Raw genomic sequence first — 19,557 nt, forward strand, 5'->3', positions numbered from 1 at the left:
ATCGGTCCCTCCAGTCTGGCCCTCCAACATCAGAACCTCTCCAGTCTGGCCCTCCAACATCGGTCCCTCCAGTCTGACCCTCCAACATCGGTCCCTCCAGTCTGGCCCTCCAACATCAGAACCTCTCCAGTCTGGCCCTCCAACATCGGTCCCTCCAGTCTGACCCTCCAACATCGGTCCCTCCAGTCTGGCCCTCCAACATCAGAACCTCTCCAGTCTGGCCCTCCAACATCGGTCCCTCCAGTCTGACCCTCCAACATCGGTCCCTCCAGTCTGGCCCTCCAACATCAGACCCTCTCTAGTCTGACCCTCCAACATAAGGCCTTTCCACCCTGGGCCTCTAATATCAGGCCCTCTCCAGTCTGGCCCTCCAACATCAGACCCCCTCCTGCCTGGCCCGTCAACATCAGGCCTTTCCATCCTGGCCCTCCAACATCAGGCCCTCTATAGGCTGGCCCTCCAAATTCTGCTTTTGTTGTGTTTGGTCAAGCGTTCCCCATCTTCCTCCTCCTCATCGAGTTCTCATTCCTCCTCAGACTCTGAAGATGATGTAAGTCTAGACTGATTATAGTTTTTTTTTTTTTTGCAAGGGGAAAAAACGACACGTTTTAAATAGATTGTTCCTGCCAGTTAAAGAAGTATCTGGCTTAACTGAAACCAAGTTGATTTGTTTTTATTAATATTCATTTCCAGTTCTGAGATAAATTAGTGTAAAAGCTGGTGATAATGAAGAGATTTGTCCTGACGTCCTTTGTCTCAAGGAGTCATCCAAGAAAAAGAAGAAACTGGATGGAGAGACAGACGAGGTACTCAAGACTCATTTCAAGACATTAAAGAAATAGATCACATCATAAAAGAGTTTTTGAAGTTGATTTTTACTTCTGTACTACTACAGTTCATAGGATCATATAATACTCCTCATCTGTCAAGCTCTAAAAAGGATATGGTAGTGTGAGTTTCTTTTTCTTTATATGTCTGAAGGAACGCTACTAATCAAAAGTTTGGAGTAAGTAAAATTGTTTCTGAAAAATAACTAATAATCGCAATGAAACAAATTAAATTGATTAAGAAGTGAAAGTAAATAAATGTATAATGTTTCTAATAAATGTTGTTCTTTTAAACGTTTTATTAATCACAAAAAATTATAAAATAAAAAAAAATATTGGTTTTCACAAAAATATTAAGCAGCAACTGTTTTCAGCATTGATGATGATAATTAAAAAAAAATTTTGATCATCAAATCAGCATATAAGAATGATTTCTCAAAGGTCTTGTTACACTGAAGACTGGAGTAATGATGCTGAAAATTCAGCTTTGCAATCACAAGAATACTTTTTATTTTAAAATATATTAAAGGGTTAGTTCCCCACATATGTAATAAAATATCCCTCACACAGCTCCAGGGAGTGAGGAAAGGACTCGTGTAGCGCATTCATGCAGTTTTTTAAAGATAAATATCCAGATTTCAAATGTAATGAACACTTTTTTTTTCTCACTTCTGCTGACTGTGGGGAACCGGAAGACGTGCAGGTGGATGTTGTAGTTCGTCAGTGCTGTGTGATTAGTGATGAGCAGAGAGAGAACAAAACAAAACGCCGGTTACAAATTAGAAGCACAAAATGCGGATTTGTAAAAAAAAACATGGGAGGATTTCGAAATAAGCCAAGAGGAGACTGGGTTTCCTTTGCTCCTACATTTCCCAGAGGCGCATGTGACGTCTTCCATCTTTCCACCTGCACATCTTCACAGTTCCCCACAGTCAGCAGAAGTGAGAAAAAAAGTGTTTATTACGTTTGAAATCTGGATATTTCTCTTACAAAAACACATGGATTGATTCGCTGCGGGGGGCCTTTATTCACCCCTCAGAGCCGTGTGAGGGACGTTTTATTACAGATGGGCACACTTTATTTCACGTCTTCTGAACTGTTGACAACAAACACCCGCTTACCCCCACTGAAAGACTTGGAAGAGCAATGACCATTTTTAATATAACTTCGATTGGAATATTCTGAGGAAAGTCACGTACACCTAGGATGCTCCGAGAGTGAGTAGAAGATGGACAAATTTTCATTCTCGGGTGAACTAACCCTTTAAAGTAAAAACAGTTCACTTCAGTTTGTAACAATGTTTTACAATATTACTGTTTTTATCGTATTTTTGATCAAATAAATGTAGCCTTTGTGTGTGCTAGACTTTTTTTTTTTAAATATTAAAAGAAAAGCAATATGGCCGTGTATCGTATCATGTATTAAATGTTGTTTGAAAGGATGAAGAGGACGGCCGTATGAAGAGGAAAGCTGAAAGGAGTCACTCAGAGTTTATGAGTCTAATGTAGACCGAGATGTAAGAGTGTTTAAACCCTCTGTAACCTTAATATGTCATGAAATGTGACATGCTTAACGCGACTGTCAATGTGTTCATTTTTTAGGCCAAAAGAAGTCCAAAAAGAAAAATCACAGTAGTAAAGAAAAGAAGAAAATGACAGTAAGTCTTCCAGTGTCGTAGTTAAATCAGATTGTTTTTCTGTCCACATGAGGGCGGAAATGACTGAACATGCTACCCACATCACTTACAGAAATGTTATTCAGAGTGGATTCGCTAAATAGAACTTCATAATGATTATGTTTTTATCTTCTTATCTATTTACAGCACAAGTCTAAGAGTGTGGTGTCCTGCACAACAGGCAGCTGGATTTCAGAGCTCTTTCTCGACTGGGGAAAAAACCCTTTGGATATATGTTGAAGTGACTCTTAAAAGAGAGTGCCTGCCACAGTGTGGCTTTATGACTGACTTGGATGAGAGGATCATGTGTTGGGGAGTTGAAAGGGGTGTGGGTTTATTTTATAAGCAGATGATTCTCAGTCCGAATAAAGGTCATTTACACCATTGGCCCTGTGTACGTTATCTGTGTGCTGATGTGGATCTGCATGAGAAGTGCTGGTTTCGGGGGTTGTAAAGGTGGCCGATTTGCATTAAATATTTATAGAAAATTAATGCTTCTGTGTTTCCCTATGAAGCAGACAATGGTTTTCTTTCTCTGATATTAGAACAAACCTGTGTTCCTGCACTGATCTTCAGCGGCATGGCAAAACAACTATATTTTACCCAAGTTTTGAATGTTGAGTTCACTATTTGTTAATTGTAATTCAAGTAAACACCACAAAAAAAGGAAAAACTGCATTAAATTCGAATAAAGTTTTGAAACGTTTTGCTGCTTAAGAACCTTTTGATTAGGTAGTATTTTAAAGTATTAGTATTAGTATTTTAATGCTAACTGTGGACTTAAATGACACTTTTAAGGTAAATTCTGGCTATTTATCTTGATCTTTGCTCTGACTTGGTGTGTGATGATTCTGGAAAACATTGTTTTGTGTCTCAAGTCATGGATTCAGGCAAAACTTTGCATGTCCGTGCACTGAATGACCTCGTGTCTGTCTGGAACTAGAATGTCAGTCTGCGCGGGTTTCACACCTGTAGCAGTGTGTGTGTGTGTGTGTGTACCGCTACTGTTCAAGTGAACTTTCCTCATGTGATCTAACACTGTGTGCTTAAGCTGTGTATATCTGCAGTGAATGTGTTTCGGTGAGACTGTCTCTGGCCCTCAGGGTAACAGCAGGGTTTTGGAAGCTCGGCCAGGTGTATGTGTCCAAATGGCATGTGGGAGGGGCCTAAACTAGCTTCTCTCATTTCCCTGGCAAATACTGTCACCAGTTCCCTTTTCTTGTCACACAGCTTCTAGAGATCATATAGTAGAAATGGAATGTGTTGGAGTCACTATGTTTCTGCTCATGTCCACCATATTTCTAATCGTTCCTGGTAAGATGCTTTTTATTAATTTTTGAATGAATGGCAGCAGTAATGTTACACACTAAAACTTTTTGGCCAAAGAGGTTAAGCCAAAGGCAGTCAATGATTTGGGATGTCATCTAGAGTTAAAAATTTGCAGTAAAATAAATGTTTATTAATTAACTTAAAAAGTCATTCAAAGTTGTGTACATATCTAAGAAATAAGATGGAGGGTTACTCTGGAAAACATGTCATTTAAATATTTGTTTGTAAATTATTATTTCCTGTTGACGACGTTGACTTTAAAGCAAAAAAACAAAAAACAAAAACAAATCTGCACATTAAGATTATTTCAAGTAGCAAAGTGGTATAGAACTTGAAAGGTTAGAACTGTGGTTTGGTTTTAATTTAATTTTAATTCTGTAATTTTGAATTAGAGTGGTGATTACTTCCTGCATTTGGAAATTTTCACTTCCATTTTGAAATTCAGTGGAATATATTCCCACAGTAAACTCAATTAGCAAATATATATATTTCAAAATGGAAGTGAAAATTTCCAAATGCAGGAAGTAATCACCACTCTAATTCAAAATTACAGAATTAAAATTAAATTAAAACCAAACCACAGTTCTAATCTTTCAAGTTCTATACATATATCTATATATATATACATATATAGGTGTGTGTGTGTGTGTGTGTGAATATGTTTTTGTGACATATCAGGACACAACTCTGTATAATGCCATGGGTATGACAGGTATTACAAGTAGAGGGTGTCTTATGAGGACATAACCCATGTCCCCATTTTTCAAAAAGCTTATAAATCATACAGAATGATTTTTTTTTTTGAGAAAGTAAAAATGCACAAAGTTTCCTATGAGGCTTAGGGTTAAGTGTAGGGCCATAGAATATAGTTATTCCTTTTTTGTTTGTTTTTGCTCAATTAAGTAAGCAAACAATTTTTCCATTTCAATCACCACACAAAATGTAATATGTGAATATATATATATTGAGATAAAGACATGACAAGACATGTATACGACTCACAGTCTTGTGGCAAACGCTTCCTACATTTAGCTTTTCGTGTCACATGCTGCTTTAAAAATACACAAACAAACACTGGAGGCTTATTGGATTATTCACGGTCAGGCTTTTGTTCATTTTCCAGTCCACTCATTTGTATGTGCATTTTGGAAGACGGCAAATGGCCGTAGTGGATTACCATGGGGTGTGAATAGTCTAATGTTTGTTTGTGTTTGGGCACGCACAAGGAGTCTCTCGTTCACTTGTTGTTGTGAATAGCTCAATTACTAACACATATTGTGATGGTGGTGTAAGTGCATTGTTGCCATCCCAGCAATAATCCTCACCTTGTTTGGAGACAATAAGACCAGCACAGGCCAAGCACACTTATTAGTGTTGTATTCATAGCTTAGTGTGGCATAAACACAGGCACGCTTTTTGCTTCCACTGAATCTGCCCTCTGGTCCTTTATGCGTGCAGTAGGGGTGTCTTTATTTATTATTTAGTGCACAACACGAGCCATGCAGTCATCTATTGTAATGCACAACACTGGCTGTCAGCAGGCTGACAGAAGTAAGTAAAGGGGGTGGAGATGGCCGTGTCCGGGTAGTTAAGGGGCCTGAGAGCAATAAAGAGGGAGGAGTATGAGACCGTTTACCTGCCTGCTGCCACACGACCTTGCCTAGCAACGTAATGCAGATTAACAGCTGTCAGTTAAAGCAGGGCCTGCATGGGTTACGTTCATTTCATCCATGCAAAAGAAATCTTATCCTTAAGTAAATGAGATACAGCAAGAATTCAGTTCAGTCCAGTATGTTATCTTCCCAGCATCATGGGAGCTTTATTCTTGCGATCAGGACTCCATGACTTCAGGCAGTACGTGTAATGCTTGAATGTTTGCTCACGGACCTGTTCAGACAAATTAGAGGGAACTTGATGTTTGATTACTATCATTCTGAGAAGCGGGTCAATATTTGCTCTGGCAGGTATAGGATCAGGGCAAAGGCGGTGGTGATTAAACTGCAGATCTGCGTATGGACTAATTAATGACGTGGATAAATCCAGTGTCATGCTGGAATCGCAGATTATGTGATGGATGTCTTACTCTGAAATATTTCTGAGTGAACCACAGGAGAAGGAAAGCTGCTCAGATTAGCAACGGATTTAGATGAATTTTTTAATCAGCAGAGTCACTGTTAATGAGAAACATTGCAGGTTCTTCTGCACAAATACCAAAAACATTAATATTGAGAATTTGAGGCCTGGATTGGTTTGATGGTGCACACACAGATAGTCTTCCCTGCTTTATGGACAGCTGTTCTTGTGACACAGAAGTGTGTGAAATTGTACTGAATGTGCTCTTGTATTTCAAATAGTGATAGTATATTCTTAAAAACCTGTGCTTGCAGATAATATAATATTAAAGAAATGAAAGGCTAAATTTACTTTCATGACTATTTCCTAATCCTAACACACTTAAGCACACTTTTTAAAAGTATATTTTGTAATAATTAAAGGTCAAATTAAAGGTTTTACTTCAAAGTACATTTGAAATCATTTGAATAATCTTCTTTCATGCTCTAAAGTAGTATACTTGCTATATATATATATAGCATAATTGTTATATTCATAACATAAAATAGTTATAGATTTATATTTTATATTATGTTAGAAATTTTACTTGGATTTGAATTTTAAATATACTTAATTTCATAATTTCAAACTTGTAATTGTAAATATATTTAAATATAAAACTACTGATTGCCAGTATGACATGCTTTTTTTCAACAAGAGGTGTGAATCTTTTTCTTACAAAAACTGCACCTCTTAAAATGATAAATTATGATTTTTTTTTTAGCCCTAAAGCCTAAAAGAGAACTGCAAGTTGTAAAGAGATTATATTATGGCTTATATATATTATGATTATATATATTATGTTATATTATGGCATGTGAATTTGTAGCTGTACTCTTGTAACATGTTAACATCAAGTGTTGCTTGACTTCACATTTTAAATTATGACTTTGTGCGTTATAACAAAATAAGTTATGAAAGTCTTTGAAAGTCCAGTGACCTTATTTTAACCATAAATCAAAAACCGTCAATCTATAAAAAAAACATTTGAACTTCCTGAGGAAATCCATGGTGACTTTCGATTGATGTCATGACTGAATAGCTCTTTTATAATGACATAGAACTGATTACAGTGGCATGCAAAAGTTTGGGAACTCCTCGCAGAATCTGTGAAAATGTGAATAATTTTAACAAAATAAGAGAGATGAGATGAATGTTATTTTTATTTAGTACTGTCCTGAGTAAGATATTTTACATAAAAGTATAGTGGACATATAGTCCACAAGACAAATAAAATTGCTGAAATTATTAAAATAACCCAATTCTAAATTTTGGGAACCCTTGGTCCTTAATACTGTGTCCTGTTCCCTGGATGATCCACAACTGTTTTCTGTTTTTTTGATGATTGCTCTTGAGTCCCTTTTTTGTCCTGAACCATTAAACTGAGCACTGTTCTTCAGAAATATCCTCCAGATCCTGCAGATTCTTCAGTTTTACAGCATATTTTGCATATTTGAACCCTTTCCAGCAGTGACTGTATGATTTTGAGATCCATCTTTTCACACTGAAGACAATTGAGGGACTCAAACACAACTATTAACAAAGGTTCAAACATTCACTGGTGCTCCAGAAGGAAACACAATGCATTTAGGCCTAAGGGGTGAAACTTTTTGAATTTTAAGATCAAGGTAAATTTTACTTAATTTGTCTTCTGGGAAACATGCAAGTATCTTCTGTTGCTTCTGTAGGGCAGTAATAAATGAAAAAAAAAAAAAAGATATTTCAACAAAATAAGAAAAATTTGGACATCTTCATCGAGTTCAAAAGTTTTCACCCCCTGACTCTTAATGCATCGTGTTTCCTTCTGGAGCACCAATAGTTGTGTTTGAGTCCCTCAATTGTCCTCAGTGTGAAAAGATGGATCTCAAAATCATACAGTCACTGCTGTAAAGGGTTCAAATACACAAAATGTGTTTTTTCTTTTTTTTTTTGTCAGTATGAGTCATTAAATACCATTTAACACTCTCATTTGAACAGGTACGGACTCTACATGCACTGAATGTGTTTCACTGCAGTCCACACAGCATGGAAAAGTGGGGGACTCGATGGTCCTCCGAGTTGAGCCTCATTTTGACGTCCTGAGTGTGACGTTCCAGGGGTCCTGGTACAAGATTAAGCCTATTAACACTCTTTTGGTCACTTTCGACAACATCAAAGCTATCCCAAATCTACGCCTAACGAACCGTCCGGCACTCAATTTGCCTGATGTCTCACTAAAATTTGAGCATCTGGACGAAGACACACAGGGGGAATATGAGCTGCAGATCAATATCGTCTTCCCAGGAACTCCCAGTCCAGTTGCTGTCACAAAAAGAGTGACAGTCACTGTCAGCGGTAAGAACATTTGATTCTTATGGGGGATCTCATTTATGACAGCTATTGATGTAGAGTTTGTTACTAATGCTTTTAACATCTGTTTTCGTCTCAGAGTAAAATCAAACAAAACTGTGATTCATATTTCACAATGGTGATTTAATTTCTCACAGCTGATTTTATACCCCGAATGTGATTTCATAAATTTCAGTGACTAAATCCTGCTATGTGCTATGTGATATTGCACAACTTAGTTTTTTCCAATTGTGACTTTTAAACTTAAAATGTGCCATTTTGTCTCTCATTTTGAACTATAAATTGCGCAATTGTGACTTTGTTTCATGTAAAACAACATTTCGAACTTTATATTACACAACTGTGACTTTGGTGTAGTTGTAACTTTTAAACTCAAAATATGAATTTTTATCTCACATTTTTGAACTTTATATTGCGCAACTCTGACGTTGTGTCTCTTTTTAACTCACAATGTGTCTTTTTATCTCACAATTTGTTCACCTTATTTTTCAAACGCAAAAGTGAGTTATTTTTGTGAATGTGTAAGACTTCCGGTGAATACTGGTGAAATACTCTAAACATAACAGTAAAATGTTTAGTAAACAGGAAAACTGTTTGTGCTAGAACCAAAATAGCATACTGATAATATTCCAATAATATATTTCATATAATAGGGTAACAAATGCCAGTTTCTAATATTAAACAGCATAACTAACTTTTGTGTAAAGTTAAAATAACTGGATACAAATGACATCGGAAGCTGCACTCATTCAAGTTAGAAATGGCCACACCCACTCTTACGTTAAAAATAAGGTGTATTTCTTGAGTTTTTTTTTTCTCTTGAGATATAAGCACAATTCCACATATCAGAGTATTTCTTTTCTTGTAAGTATTTCATTTAATGTCTTCTCCGCTCCCAGTGCCTGTGTCCATCCCCGTTATTACTAAGACCCCAGAATCAGAACTGGTGGAAGACAGGGACAACGTGACGCTGAATTGTTCTGTTGAACATGGGACAAATGTTCAGTACAAATGGCTAAAAAACAACATGGTGGTTGGTCCAAGTGTGCGGCATACATTCTCACAAGATTATGGGACACTTGTTATAAACCCTGTCAAGAAAGAAGACATTGGTCAATACATTTGTGAGGCCCAAAACCACATTAGCAGTAAGCTAAGCATACCTGCTGAACTCATTGTGTTCTGTGAGTATCTATTATACTTTCTGGCTTAAAGCTCATTTATCATCTGTTATCATCCCTTGTGTAAATCATTGCTTCATTATTGCACACTGTCCAGCAGGTTCCTCCTGCAGCCTGAGAATTGCCTGCTGTTTGCATTGTTAGTCAGATGTCAAACATGATCTGTCCTGACATGTCATTTAGAAAAAATCGATCTGAAATATGAATGTGGATTAAGTTAATAGAGATGCAAAACTGAATTTTTTTTCCTTTATTAAAAAAAGTTTTACCTGTAAAGATATTAATAGTATTTCATATTAGTAGCCTGATAAGCTGATTTATTTTATATAAAAAGGGTTGCCTGATGCGGGCTGCAATTTTGAAATTACATGACCACCTGAAAATTTCTCTGTTTTTATCTGTAACTTTGCTATTGTTGTACAATATCAATGACATAATAAATTAATATTAACATAATAATTTCTAGTAATTAACAGTAATATAACTAAAACAAAGTACCGTATTTTCCGCACTATAAGGCACACTTAAAAGCCTTTAATTTTCTCAAAAAACGACAGTGCGCTTTATAATCCGGAGTGCCTTATATATGGATCAAGGTGCTCTGTCAAAATGTTGACATTCCCTTTATCACAGCTCCATCTAGTGGATGCATAACGCAAACCCAGTCAAACTTTTGACTACAGTATCTTCTATTCTATGCACCATATAATCAAAGTTCTTTCAGGCAAGTCGTGCCACTCAGCCGCCATCTTGGCAATGCCTCCGGGCAGCTATAGAGCATCACAGTCCCGCCCACAGCCCGAGAGAGCTCTGGTGCCGGAAGTAAATTTCCCATTCATTTTTCCCATTGACTTTCGGAAAAATCTGTATCTAAAGAGTTTTAGAGCATGTCTGAGAATAACCAGCTACGGCTGAACTCATAAGCATGTCAAAAAATGTCAAAGGTACAAGACTGTGTACAAATTTTTATTTCGAGCGAAGGAACTACTCATCCTATAAACCACTGCGCCTCACTGAATTCGACTGAAGCCACAGCCGCGAACGAGCCTTTTGAGCGACTTCCAAATCTGATGACGGCTGCCCGCGCGAACTTTTTCCTCCAATTTTATGTTATATAGTGAACGTGCAGTAATAGAAGTTCTTTCAGTATTAATCATGCAAATAAATAGTGTTTTATATAAGTATCGTGTATTTTATATATTGTGTTCGTCTTTGAAAGCGGTTAACAACAACGACAGCAACATGGTGCAGTGCTTTGTACCTGACTGCATCACCAAAACTTTGTAGGTCTTGTCCCTCATGCTGGCCCTTACAAAACCCACAGGCTGACCCTCGGACACTCTACACTCAACTACCGTTACATGACCCTATCTAAAGTGGTTTTCACCCATTTGAACACTTGTTTTCCTCCTTGAAAAAAGCAATCATGGCAGCCAAGGAGCACACGATTTAACTGATAAGTCTACCGTGCAAAAAAAATACAACACATACAGCTGGTGCCGGAAGTAAAAAGTCAATGCAATTTCTGCATTGACATTTGGGGTATAAGCCATAAAAACGTAACCATACATGGTAGACTTAAAACCAGCTACGGCTGTACTAAGCGATAGTATATGCTCATATAGACGCAAAAGGATCATGGGGCACTAACCTTGTTTTGATATAAATGCCTTTTATTTGCGATGTCTTGGCTAAGTATTTCATTACCCACAATCCTGAACAATCCCACACTCCCACAGTGATGCATCTGATTGGTGGAGCTCTTGTAACTGTCTGGTTAAACCCCGCGAATGTCCGTGAAGACTGAAGATCATTAATAAAAAACTAAAATAAAATAAAAACCTGTGTTGCATTTTTGCATGGTAGACTTATCAGTGCAATCATGATCTCCATGGCTGCCACGAGAGTTTTGCAGGGAGGTTGGTAACGTAAGTTAGCATTCTCGTCAACTTTAGCTAGGCTTCTGTAGCCTTCATATGGTATGAGTCATATCCAGGCGGCAAGGAAGTCGACCGGGTGCCGCCATCTTGTAGCAAAACTTCACTTGCGTTAGCATTCCCATTGACTCCCATTCATTTTGGCGTCACTTTGACAGCGAATAACTTTACATCTGAGGCATTTAAAGACACCGTTTGTCCATTATTTATTTCTAAAGATACACGACAATGTATAAAGGGCTCCAATACCTTCTATGAAATAGGCTAACAATTGCGTCATAACCACGCGACTCTCTGTCGCATTACCGTACAGACAGGAGGAGAAGCTCGCAGGCAATTAACTTAATATAGCGTACTGGCGTTACATTTTAAAATACTATACAAAATAATTAATCAGAATACTTACTCCTGCTCACTCACCCCAAAGAATTCCCCGCTCAAGCTCGCAGTCTCTGCAAGATTAACGATGGCAGTTTGCACGCACAGCCGCTAGAAGATTTACATCTGTCAGACAGGTTGCTGACGTTATCAAGCTTCGTTTGAGTCTGCGCATCAGAAACGGAAGTGCTAAAAAATGCTAAAAATGGGCTTCACTTGTCTCAATTGAGTTCCAATGGGGTCGCTGTGTCCATTTCATTTACTGTCTATGGTCATATCAAGCATTTTATAATGCCACTGTCAAAACAATATTTAGCCTAGGCATACATTTTTGAACATTTGTGTAATGCCAACAACGTGTTGACGACGTTGATTGCAGTCAGGTACAAAGCACTGCACCATTGCTGACTTTATTGTTAACCACTTTCACACACGTACACAATATAAAATACACAATGATAAATATAAAAATCAATACATATAGACGGTTTCATCGGGCGCACGCGCCTGGACCTAAGTTAACTTCCGGTCTGTGTTATATCGGTCTGGCTGCGGTGCCATCTACAAACGCAGTTAAAGCCAAGGTGATGAGTAGACTGAAGTTGGGCTCAGGTGGTTGTGCTGCGGGATGTGTTTCCCATACATTTATTTATTTTTGGAGACTCGCCACAATTTTAAAACTGATCGATTTTCAAAAAGGCTTCGTTAAATAAACATGAGTAACGTAACATTACGTAACGTACTGCACGTTTAATAATAATAATTCCTTACATTTATGTTTAAATATCAAAATGAGGCACAGTTGTTTTTATATCGCTGTATTTCTGAAGTAGCCTAGGACTTGCATGTTATATGCCTGATAAAGCCGAGTGTGAGCGTACCAGCTCTGCTTCGTTTACAGCTGTTACTGGGGAAACCTCTATTTCTCGCGCTTTATGTCTATGCTTTAAAACATCTCCTGCGGGCAAAGAATGAATTTGCATTTTCATTAAGTCCGCCTGATCCACGCAGCAAACATATTTTGTTTGTTATCAAAAAATATCTACTCTAGAGGGACTTGACTGTTGTTATTGATTCTATTTGGAGTCTACCAGAAGTTAAGTTAGGTCCACAAAAGCGCTCACGCGCATTAACGTTTGTTTATGTTGATGCCGTTGAAACCGTCTATATAAAACACTATTTATTTACACGATTAATACTGAAAGAACTGCAATTACTGCACATTCACTATATAAAATAAATTTCACTGGAGGAAAAAGTTCACGCAGGCGGCCGTCATCAGATTTGGAAGTCACTCAAAAGGCTCGTTCGCGGTTGTGGCTTAAGTCGAATTCAATGAGGCGCGGTGGTTTTTGGGATGAGTAGTTCCTGCTCTCAAAATGAAAATATGTACACAGTCTTGTACCTTTTACTTTTTTTGGATTTTGTCTTAATATTTTCACTTGAAATGATATGTTATATTCTTATGAGTTCAGCCGTAACTGGTTATCCTCACACATGCTTTTAAAACTCTTTAGATATGGATTTTTCCGAAAGTCAATGGGAGAAATGAATGGGAAATTTACTTCCGGCACCAGAGCTCTCTCGGGCTGTGGGCGGGACTGTGATGCTCTATATATGTATTGAGGATTGAGGAAGTGACTTGTCTCCTAGAAACTGTTGCTGAGTCCCAATTCGCATACTATCCGTCCTAAATAGTATGCGAAACTAGAATTAGTACGTCTCAAATCGTAGTATGTTGAAAATAGTATTCCAAAGATACCCGGATGGTCTACTATTTCGGGTTAGAATTCGAAGTGCAGATCAATGCACACTCTAAGTGCCAATATTGCCCACAACCCATTGCGTACGGGAGGGAGGAGCTTTGCGATGGCTTTGTGGTGATGTAAACATGGCAGCCGGGTGCAGCAGCGGAGATGCGCCCTCAGCTTTTAAGTGTAAGAATTCAAATGTTTAACCCTAATTAAAGTTATATTTTATTTCGTTACACACATTGCACATGAACGTCAGAACCAGCCGCCTCACAAACGACCTGCGTTTGGTTCTATGACGCAGCCTTGCTTCCTCACTCCTCAACTTGGTAGAAGCACACATAGAAAAATGTATTGTGAAAAAAAACGATGAGAAAAAATGATGGGAATAGTCAATAAAATTTTATTGGACATAAAGAATGAATGAAACGTTAACAGTTGTGGTGTGCGTAACTAGTCAACCACGTTGTCGTTCATGTTGCATGACGTCATCGAAGTATGTCCCAGAGCGTGCATACTCTTTTGCTACACACTCAAAAGTATGTACTTTTCCCTCACAAAAAAAGTACATACTTTTAGGTCGTAGTATAAGTAGGCGAATTGGGATTCAGCATGTCTCTGATATAATCCGGTGCGCCCTATATATGAAAACAGTTCTAAAATAGGCCATTCATTGAAGGTGTGCCTTATGGTGCGCCTTATAGTGCGGAAAATACAGTAATAGAAGATTCCAATAATGTTTGGAATGAATAAAAAAATAAATAAACTAGGCAACTAATAACGTTTTTGTAAAATTACCACATTTTACAGATGGGCCTTATAACTTGGCAGTAAATTCTGAACAAGGTCAGATAACTGAAGGGGTGTTCATGGTGAATCTGAAGGAACTGGTCTTTTTTGATTGTATTGCCGACTCCAACCCTCCCAACACTTGCGTCTGGATCTCTAAGACAAAGAATGGCACAGAGGTTCTCATGACTGGACCACGGTTTGAAGTGAAGCCGTATGAATTACCCCAGGGTAAAGAGTTCTTGTGCAGGGCATTCAACAATATAACTAAGAAGCAGGACGAGACCAAGTTCACACTGGTGATGTCCAGATTTGACAAAGGTATGTTTGTAGTCACTGTTTTAAATCTGCACATTAGTGCTCCTCATGTCAAAATAATGACTATTTTCAAATTATTTTATTAAAGGGATAGTTCACCCAAAACTGAAAATAAGATGTTTATCTGCTTACCCCCAGGACATCCAAGATGTAGATGACTTTGTGTCTTTAATAGAACACAAATTATGATTTTTAGCTTCAGTCATTGCAGTCTCTCAGTCATACAATGGATGGAAAATGGTAATCTGTAAAAAAAAAAAAAAAAAAAACACATGCACCAGACAAATCCATATTAAACCCTGTGGCTCGTGACAATACATTGATGTGTAAAGACACAAAATGATTGATTTGTACAAGAAACTGAACAGTAACTCTTGAACTCTTGTGAACGCTCTTCACAGCAGCAAGCGTGTGAGGCATTCTTCTTCTTCTTCTTCTTGCATTATGGCGGATCACAGACTTATAAGTGCATTACTGCCACCTATCTCTCAAATGGATCATTGACACTCCTAATTGAGTTCACAAGACTGAAGTTCAAACAGTTCGGACATTGCGTGAATCAAAGGTGAAAAAGAACTATATAAATTCTGTTCAGTTTCTTGTACAAACCGATCGTTTTGTGTCTTTACACATCAGTCGATTGTCACGAGCCGCAGGGTTTAATTTGGCTTTGTTTGTGCATGTTTTTTTTTTTTATTCACATAGATTCTGTTATCATTTGCCATGCATTGTACGGCTGAGAGACTGCAACGACTGAAGCTAAAAATCATAATTTGTGTTATATTGAAGAAACAAAGGAATTATATATGGAATTATATACATAACAAAAAAGTGTGAAACAACTGAAAAATATGTCATATTCTAGGTTCTTCAAAGTAGCAACCTTTTGCTTTGATTACTGCTTTGCACACTCTTGGCGTTCTCTTGATGAGCTTCAAGAGGTAGTCACCTGAAATGGTCTTCCAACAGTCTTGAAGGAGTTCCCCGAGAGATGCTTAGCACTTGTTGGCCCTTTTGCCTTCTGTCTGTGGTCCAGCTCACCCCTAAACCATCTCGATTGGGTTCAGGTCCAGTGACTGTGGAGGCCAGGTCATCTGGCGCAGCACCCCATCACTCTCCTTCTTGGTCAAATAGCCCTTCCACAGCCTGGAGGTGTGTTCGGGGTCATTGTCCTGTTGATAAATAAATGATGGTCCAACTAAACGCGAACCGGATGGAATAGCATGCCACTGCAAGATGCTGTGGTAGCCATGCTGGTTCAGTATGCCTTTAATTTTGAATAAATCCCCAACAGTGTCACCAGCAAAGCACCCCCACACCATCACACCTCCTCCTCCATGCTTCACGGTGGGAACCAGGCATGTAGAGTCCATCCGTTTCTTCATAGCACCAAGAAACGGCGGTTGGAACCAAAGATCTCAAATTTGGACCAAAGCACAGATTTCCACTGGTCTAATGTCCATTCCTTGTGTTCTTTAGCCCAAACAAGTCTCTTCTGCTTGTTGCCTTTCTTTAGCAGTGGTTTCCTAGCAGATTTTCTACCATTAAGGCCTGATTCACACAGTCTCCTCTTAACAGTTGTTCTAGAGATGTGTCTGCTGCTAGAACTCCGTGTGCCGTTGACCTTGTCTCTAATCTGAGCTGCTCTTAACCTGCGATTTCTGAGGCTGCTGACTCGGTTGAATTTATCCTCCACAGCAGAGGTGACTCTTGGTCTTCCTTTCCTGGGGCGGTCCACATGTAAGCCAGTTTCTTTGTAGCGCTTGATGGTTTTTGTGACTGCACTTGGAGACACTTTCAAAGTTTTCCCAATTTTTTCGGACTGACTGACCTTCATTTCTTAAAGAAATGATGGTCACTCATTTTTCTGTACTTACCTGCTTTTTTCTAGCCATAATACAAATTTTAACAGTCTGTTCAGTAGGACTATCAGCTGTGTATCCACCTGACTTCTGCACAAATCAACTGATGGTCCCAAAAATCACACTTATTAAACCTGACAGGGCACAACTGGGAAGTGAAAACCATTTCAGGTGACTACCTCTTGAAGCTCATCAAGAGAATGCCAAGAGTGTGCAAAGCAGTAATCAAAGCAAAAGGTGGCTACTTTGAAGAACCTAGAATATGACATATCTTCAGTTGTTTCACATTTTTTGTTATGTATATAATTCCATATATAATTCCACATGTGTTAATTCATAGTTTTGATGCCTTCAGTGTGAATCTACAATTTCCATAGTCATGAAAATAAAGAAAACTCTTTGAATGAGAAGGTGTGTCCAAACTTTTGGTCTGTACTATATATATATAATTTATTATTATTATTATTTTTTTTAAACACACCTCCATAATGACAAAAAGTCACATTAGCTTATTGTTTAGAGTCAATCAAACCTATTTGTTATTCCTTTGTTCCATCTGTTGTCAGTCTGCATGATCGTGGCAAGCTGTTTTTTTTTTTCTCCAACCCAGTTGCTAAGTGCAAATCTATCCCACCTGTGATTAAGTCTTGCTGTTCCACTGGAAAGCAAATAGGGGCTGGCACCTGTCATTGTTGTTTACGTTGGTACAGGCAGTGAATTTTGGTTTAGTGTGGATACGGAATAAAAAAATGCAAGCATGTGATGCAGGTTTCGATTAGTTTAAAAATGATCACACCAGAAATTCTTTCTTTTAAAATATACTATGTAAGTAACACTGATATTGATTTGTTTCCAGAAAATGCTAAATATAGTCGGGAAGGAAGTGCGCTGTCTCCCTTGACTTTCATTACAATCTCTTCAGTCGTCATCATAGTGTGTATGATGTTTGTGCTCCTAAGGAAGAGCTGCCATCCAAGAAGAAGTATGATATCATTCTCATTTTTAAAGAATCTAAAATACATAAATAAATCTTTAGTTTACACGACACAAAACGGTTTTAACTGATTTCTAAGGGGTCTTTAATCTTTTAAATTAGATTATATTGAAATTAAATCATTAGCAATCCTTTTAATTGATTTTTTAAATCATTTTCTACAGTGATAAAGACTATCTACAGGCGGTAAGAAAATATTTCTTATCTATACAAACATCTGAGAAATATACGACACATTTGTTTCTTTATTTATAAATGTGACATCACTGATGGATTGATCTTATCCTCCAGGCCAATGACAGAGCAGAGAGGACTGCACCGCTCTGGTGGGTTTACTGCATGTGTCGGTCTATAATATACCTGTGTTGTTAAGAAGTGATGTGTACACTACCTCTCTATGCAAACAACCCCCCAAGCCCATTAACAACACAACTACTATAATCATATCTGCCTGCTTTCTGTCAGCATACACTATAAACATATTTTCCACCTTGCTGGCTATGCACATAGTCACTCTCTTTGGAAAACACATAGGATATTATTAATGACTTGTGTGCTAGTGAACTAAAAATGGTGGATAAAAACGATTCATACATCATTTCATTTTTAGTGTGGGAACAAATTGCTTTAAATGCATTACATTATATGTATCTCAATAGGAGCTAATGGCTAATTAACTAAATGACAAACAAATGTAGCTTTGTATTATTATTATTATTATATATTCACTGATTAATATACTTGCAGGTCATGAAGATGCAACTGAAGACTTTGGCATTTATGAATTTGTCTCTGTACCTGGGAAAATGGACTCAACACAGGTGAAAAATAAAATAATAATCACTTGCTATTTTGCATGAGTAGTTTTGTCCCAGAACAGTTTGATATTTCTTCTCTGTGTTTTCCAGGCATCCTGCAGGTCTTTGGCACGGCTGGATTCAGTCAAAGATTTGCATACCACCATCTATGATGTCATCAGACATGTGCCTGAAACTCCAACACTGAGTCTTTTGAAATGAGAGAGCTGGATAGAAATGAGCGCACGGAAGTAAGGATAAAAGGAGTTTCACTGTTTTTTTTCCCTGCCAATTCTTCTCTCTACAGTCAAACATTTTGTTGTACGCACTTCTTTTGTTTTACAGTTATTCGTTTTTATACTACTTGAGGTCTGAAAATCATACATTCATAAACTTGTGCTGGGCACTGAAGTTTTTATTGTCTTAAAAAGAATATATGAGAGAACTATGAGATTTTTTTTTTCTGTAGCAACATGCTGAATGAAAAGCTGAGAGTATTTATATATAAATACGGTCGCCATCTAACGATGTTGTTGTTTCTGCATTATGAATGTAAATATGATGTATGCATTTTGTACTCTGTATATGTATTTTTTTGCACACTGCAGCGTATTCTGTAATATTTCTCATTACATTTTCAAGATGCCACATACCCATTCCATACGTTTCATGGGTAGCAGTTTTTTGAATGTAATAAAGACATCTTCTGTCTGTTTTGTTGTCTATGTGTTGCACCTGTTGAAACCTGTTTGATCACAGAAGGATGCTCCGTAATTTTCAAATAAAGGTTTTACAAATATTTTTGGATTCTTTTCTTTAATTAAATGCAAGATACAATAAAACGTAATGTTGATTTGCTATTTAGAGATCAGCTCTCTGACAATATTATAAAAATGCTGCCCCATGAGATTCTTTTTTCTTATTTGTGCATGCTGAAATGTCTAAAATTTCTAAAAGATGAATATTACAATTTGGTAAGTATTGTATTGAGTCTTTATGTGCACATATTAAGCAGAAAAGTTTAATTCTGGTAAGCGCTGCTGGGTATTTCCAGCAGTGGGATTGTCTGATATAACCAATTTTACATAATATTACAAAACAATATTACTGGAACAAACAGAGCATTATAAAGGAAGATTTATAATATGACTACGACTTTATTTTCTCTGTTTCAAAGGAAAAGCAGAAGCATTATATCAACAGCTCAGCTGCCTGGAGGGAGGCGCCACTCCCTTATTTGACTGGGAAATTTTCAGTG

At 37.6% G+C, this 19,557-nt stretch overlaps 1 protein-coding gene and 1 long non-coding RNA gene across 2 annotated transcripts; both read left to right on the forward strand.

The window, feature by feature from the left end:
• The first annotated feature begins 1,835 nt into the window (after window positions 1-1,835).
• Window positions 1,836-3,173, forward strand: LOC128015146 (uncharacterized). Its single transcript, XR_008183810.1, has 3 exons — window positions 1,836-2,343; window positions 2,429-2,484; window positions 2,650-3,173. It is a non-coding gene; the product is annotated as an uncharacterized LOC128015146 (long non-coding RNA).
• A 497-nt stretch (window positions 3,174-3,670) lies between these two features.
• On the forward strand, window positions 3,671-19,092 carry LOC128015621 (HEPACAM family member 2-like). Its single transcript, XM_052599632.1, has 9 exons — window positions 3,671-3,816; window positions 7,921-8,277; window positions 9,192-9,476; window positions 14,350-14,649; window positions 17,365-17,490; window positions 17,667-17,688; window positions 17,794-17,828; window positions 18,250-18,323; window positions 18,411-19,092. The coding sequence occupies exons 1-9, from the start codon at window positions 3,756-3,758 to the stop codon at window positions 18,519-18,521; spliced, it is 1,371 nt and encodes a 456-aa protein (XP_052455592.1). The 5' UTR covers window positions 3,671-3,755; the 3' UTR covers window positions 18,522-19,092.
• Window positions 19,093-19,557: the final 465 nt, after the last annotated feature.

The sequence above is a fragment of the Carassius gibelio genome, chromosome A6, assembly GCF_023724105.1.
Source record: "Carassius gibelio isolate Cgi1373 ecotype wild population from Czech Republic chromosome A6, carGib1.2-hapl.c, whole genome shotgun sequence".
Classification (NCBI taxonomy): Eukaryota; Metazoa; Chordata; class Actinopteri; order Cypriniformes; family Cyprinidae; genus Carassius; species Carassius gibelio.

Excerpts from the sequence above, each read along its gene's own strand:
- LOC128015621 (XM_052599632.1), top strand. The coding sequence starts at position 3,756 with ATGGAATGTGTTGGAGTCACTATGTTTCTGCTCATGTCCACCATATTT. Across the intron at positions 8,278-9,191 it reads AGTGACAGTCACTGTCAGCG|TGCCTGTGTCCATCCCCGTT; the intron begins GTAAGAACATTT and ends CTCCGCTCCCAG. Across the intron at positions 18,324-18,410 it reads GGAAAATGGACTCAACACAG|GCATCCTGCAGGTCTTTGGC; the intron begins GTGAAAAATAAA and ends TGTGTTTTCCAG.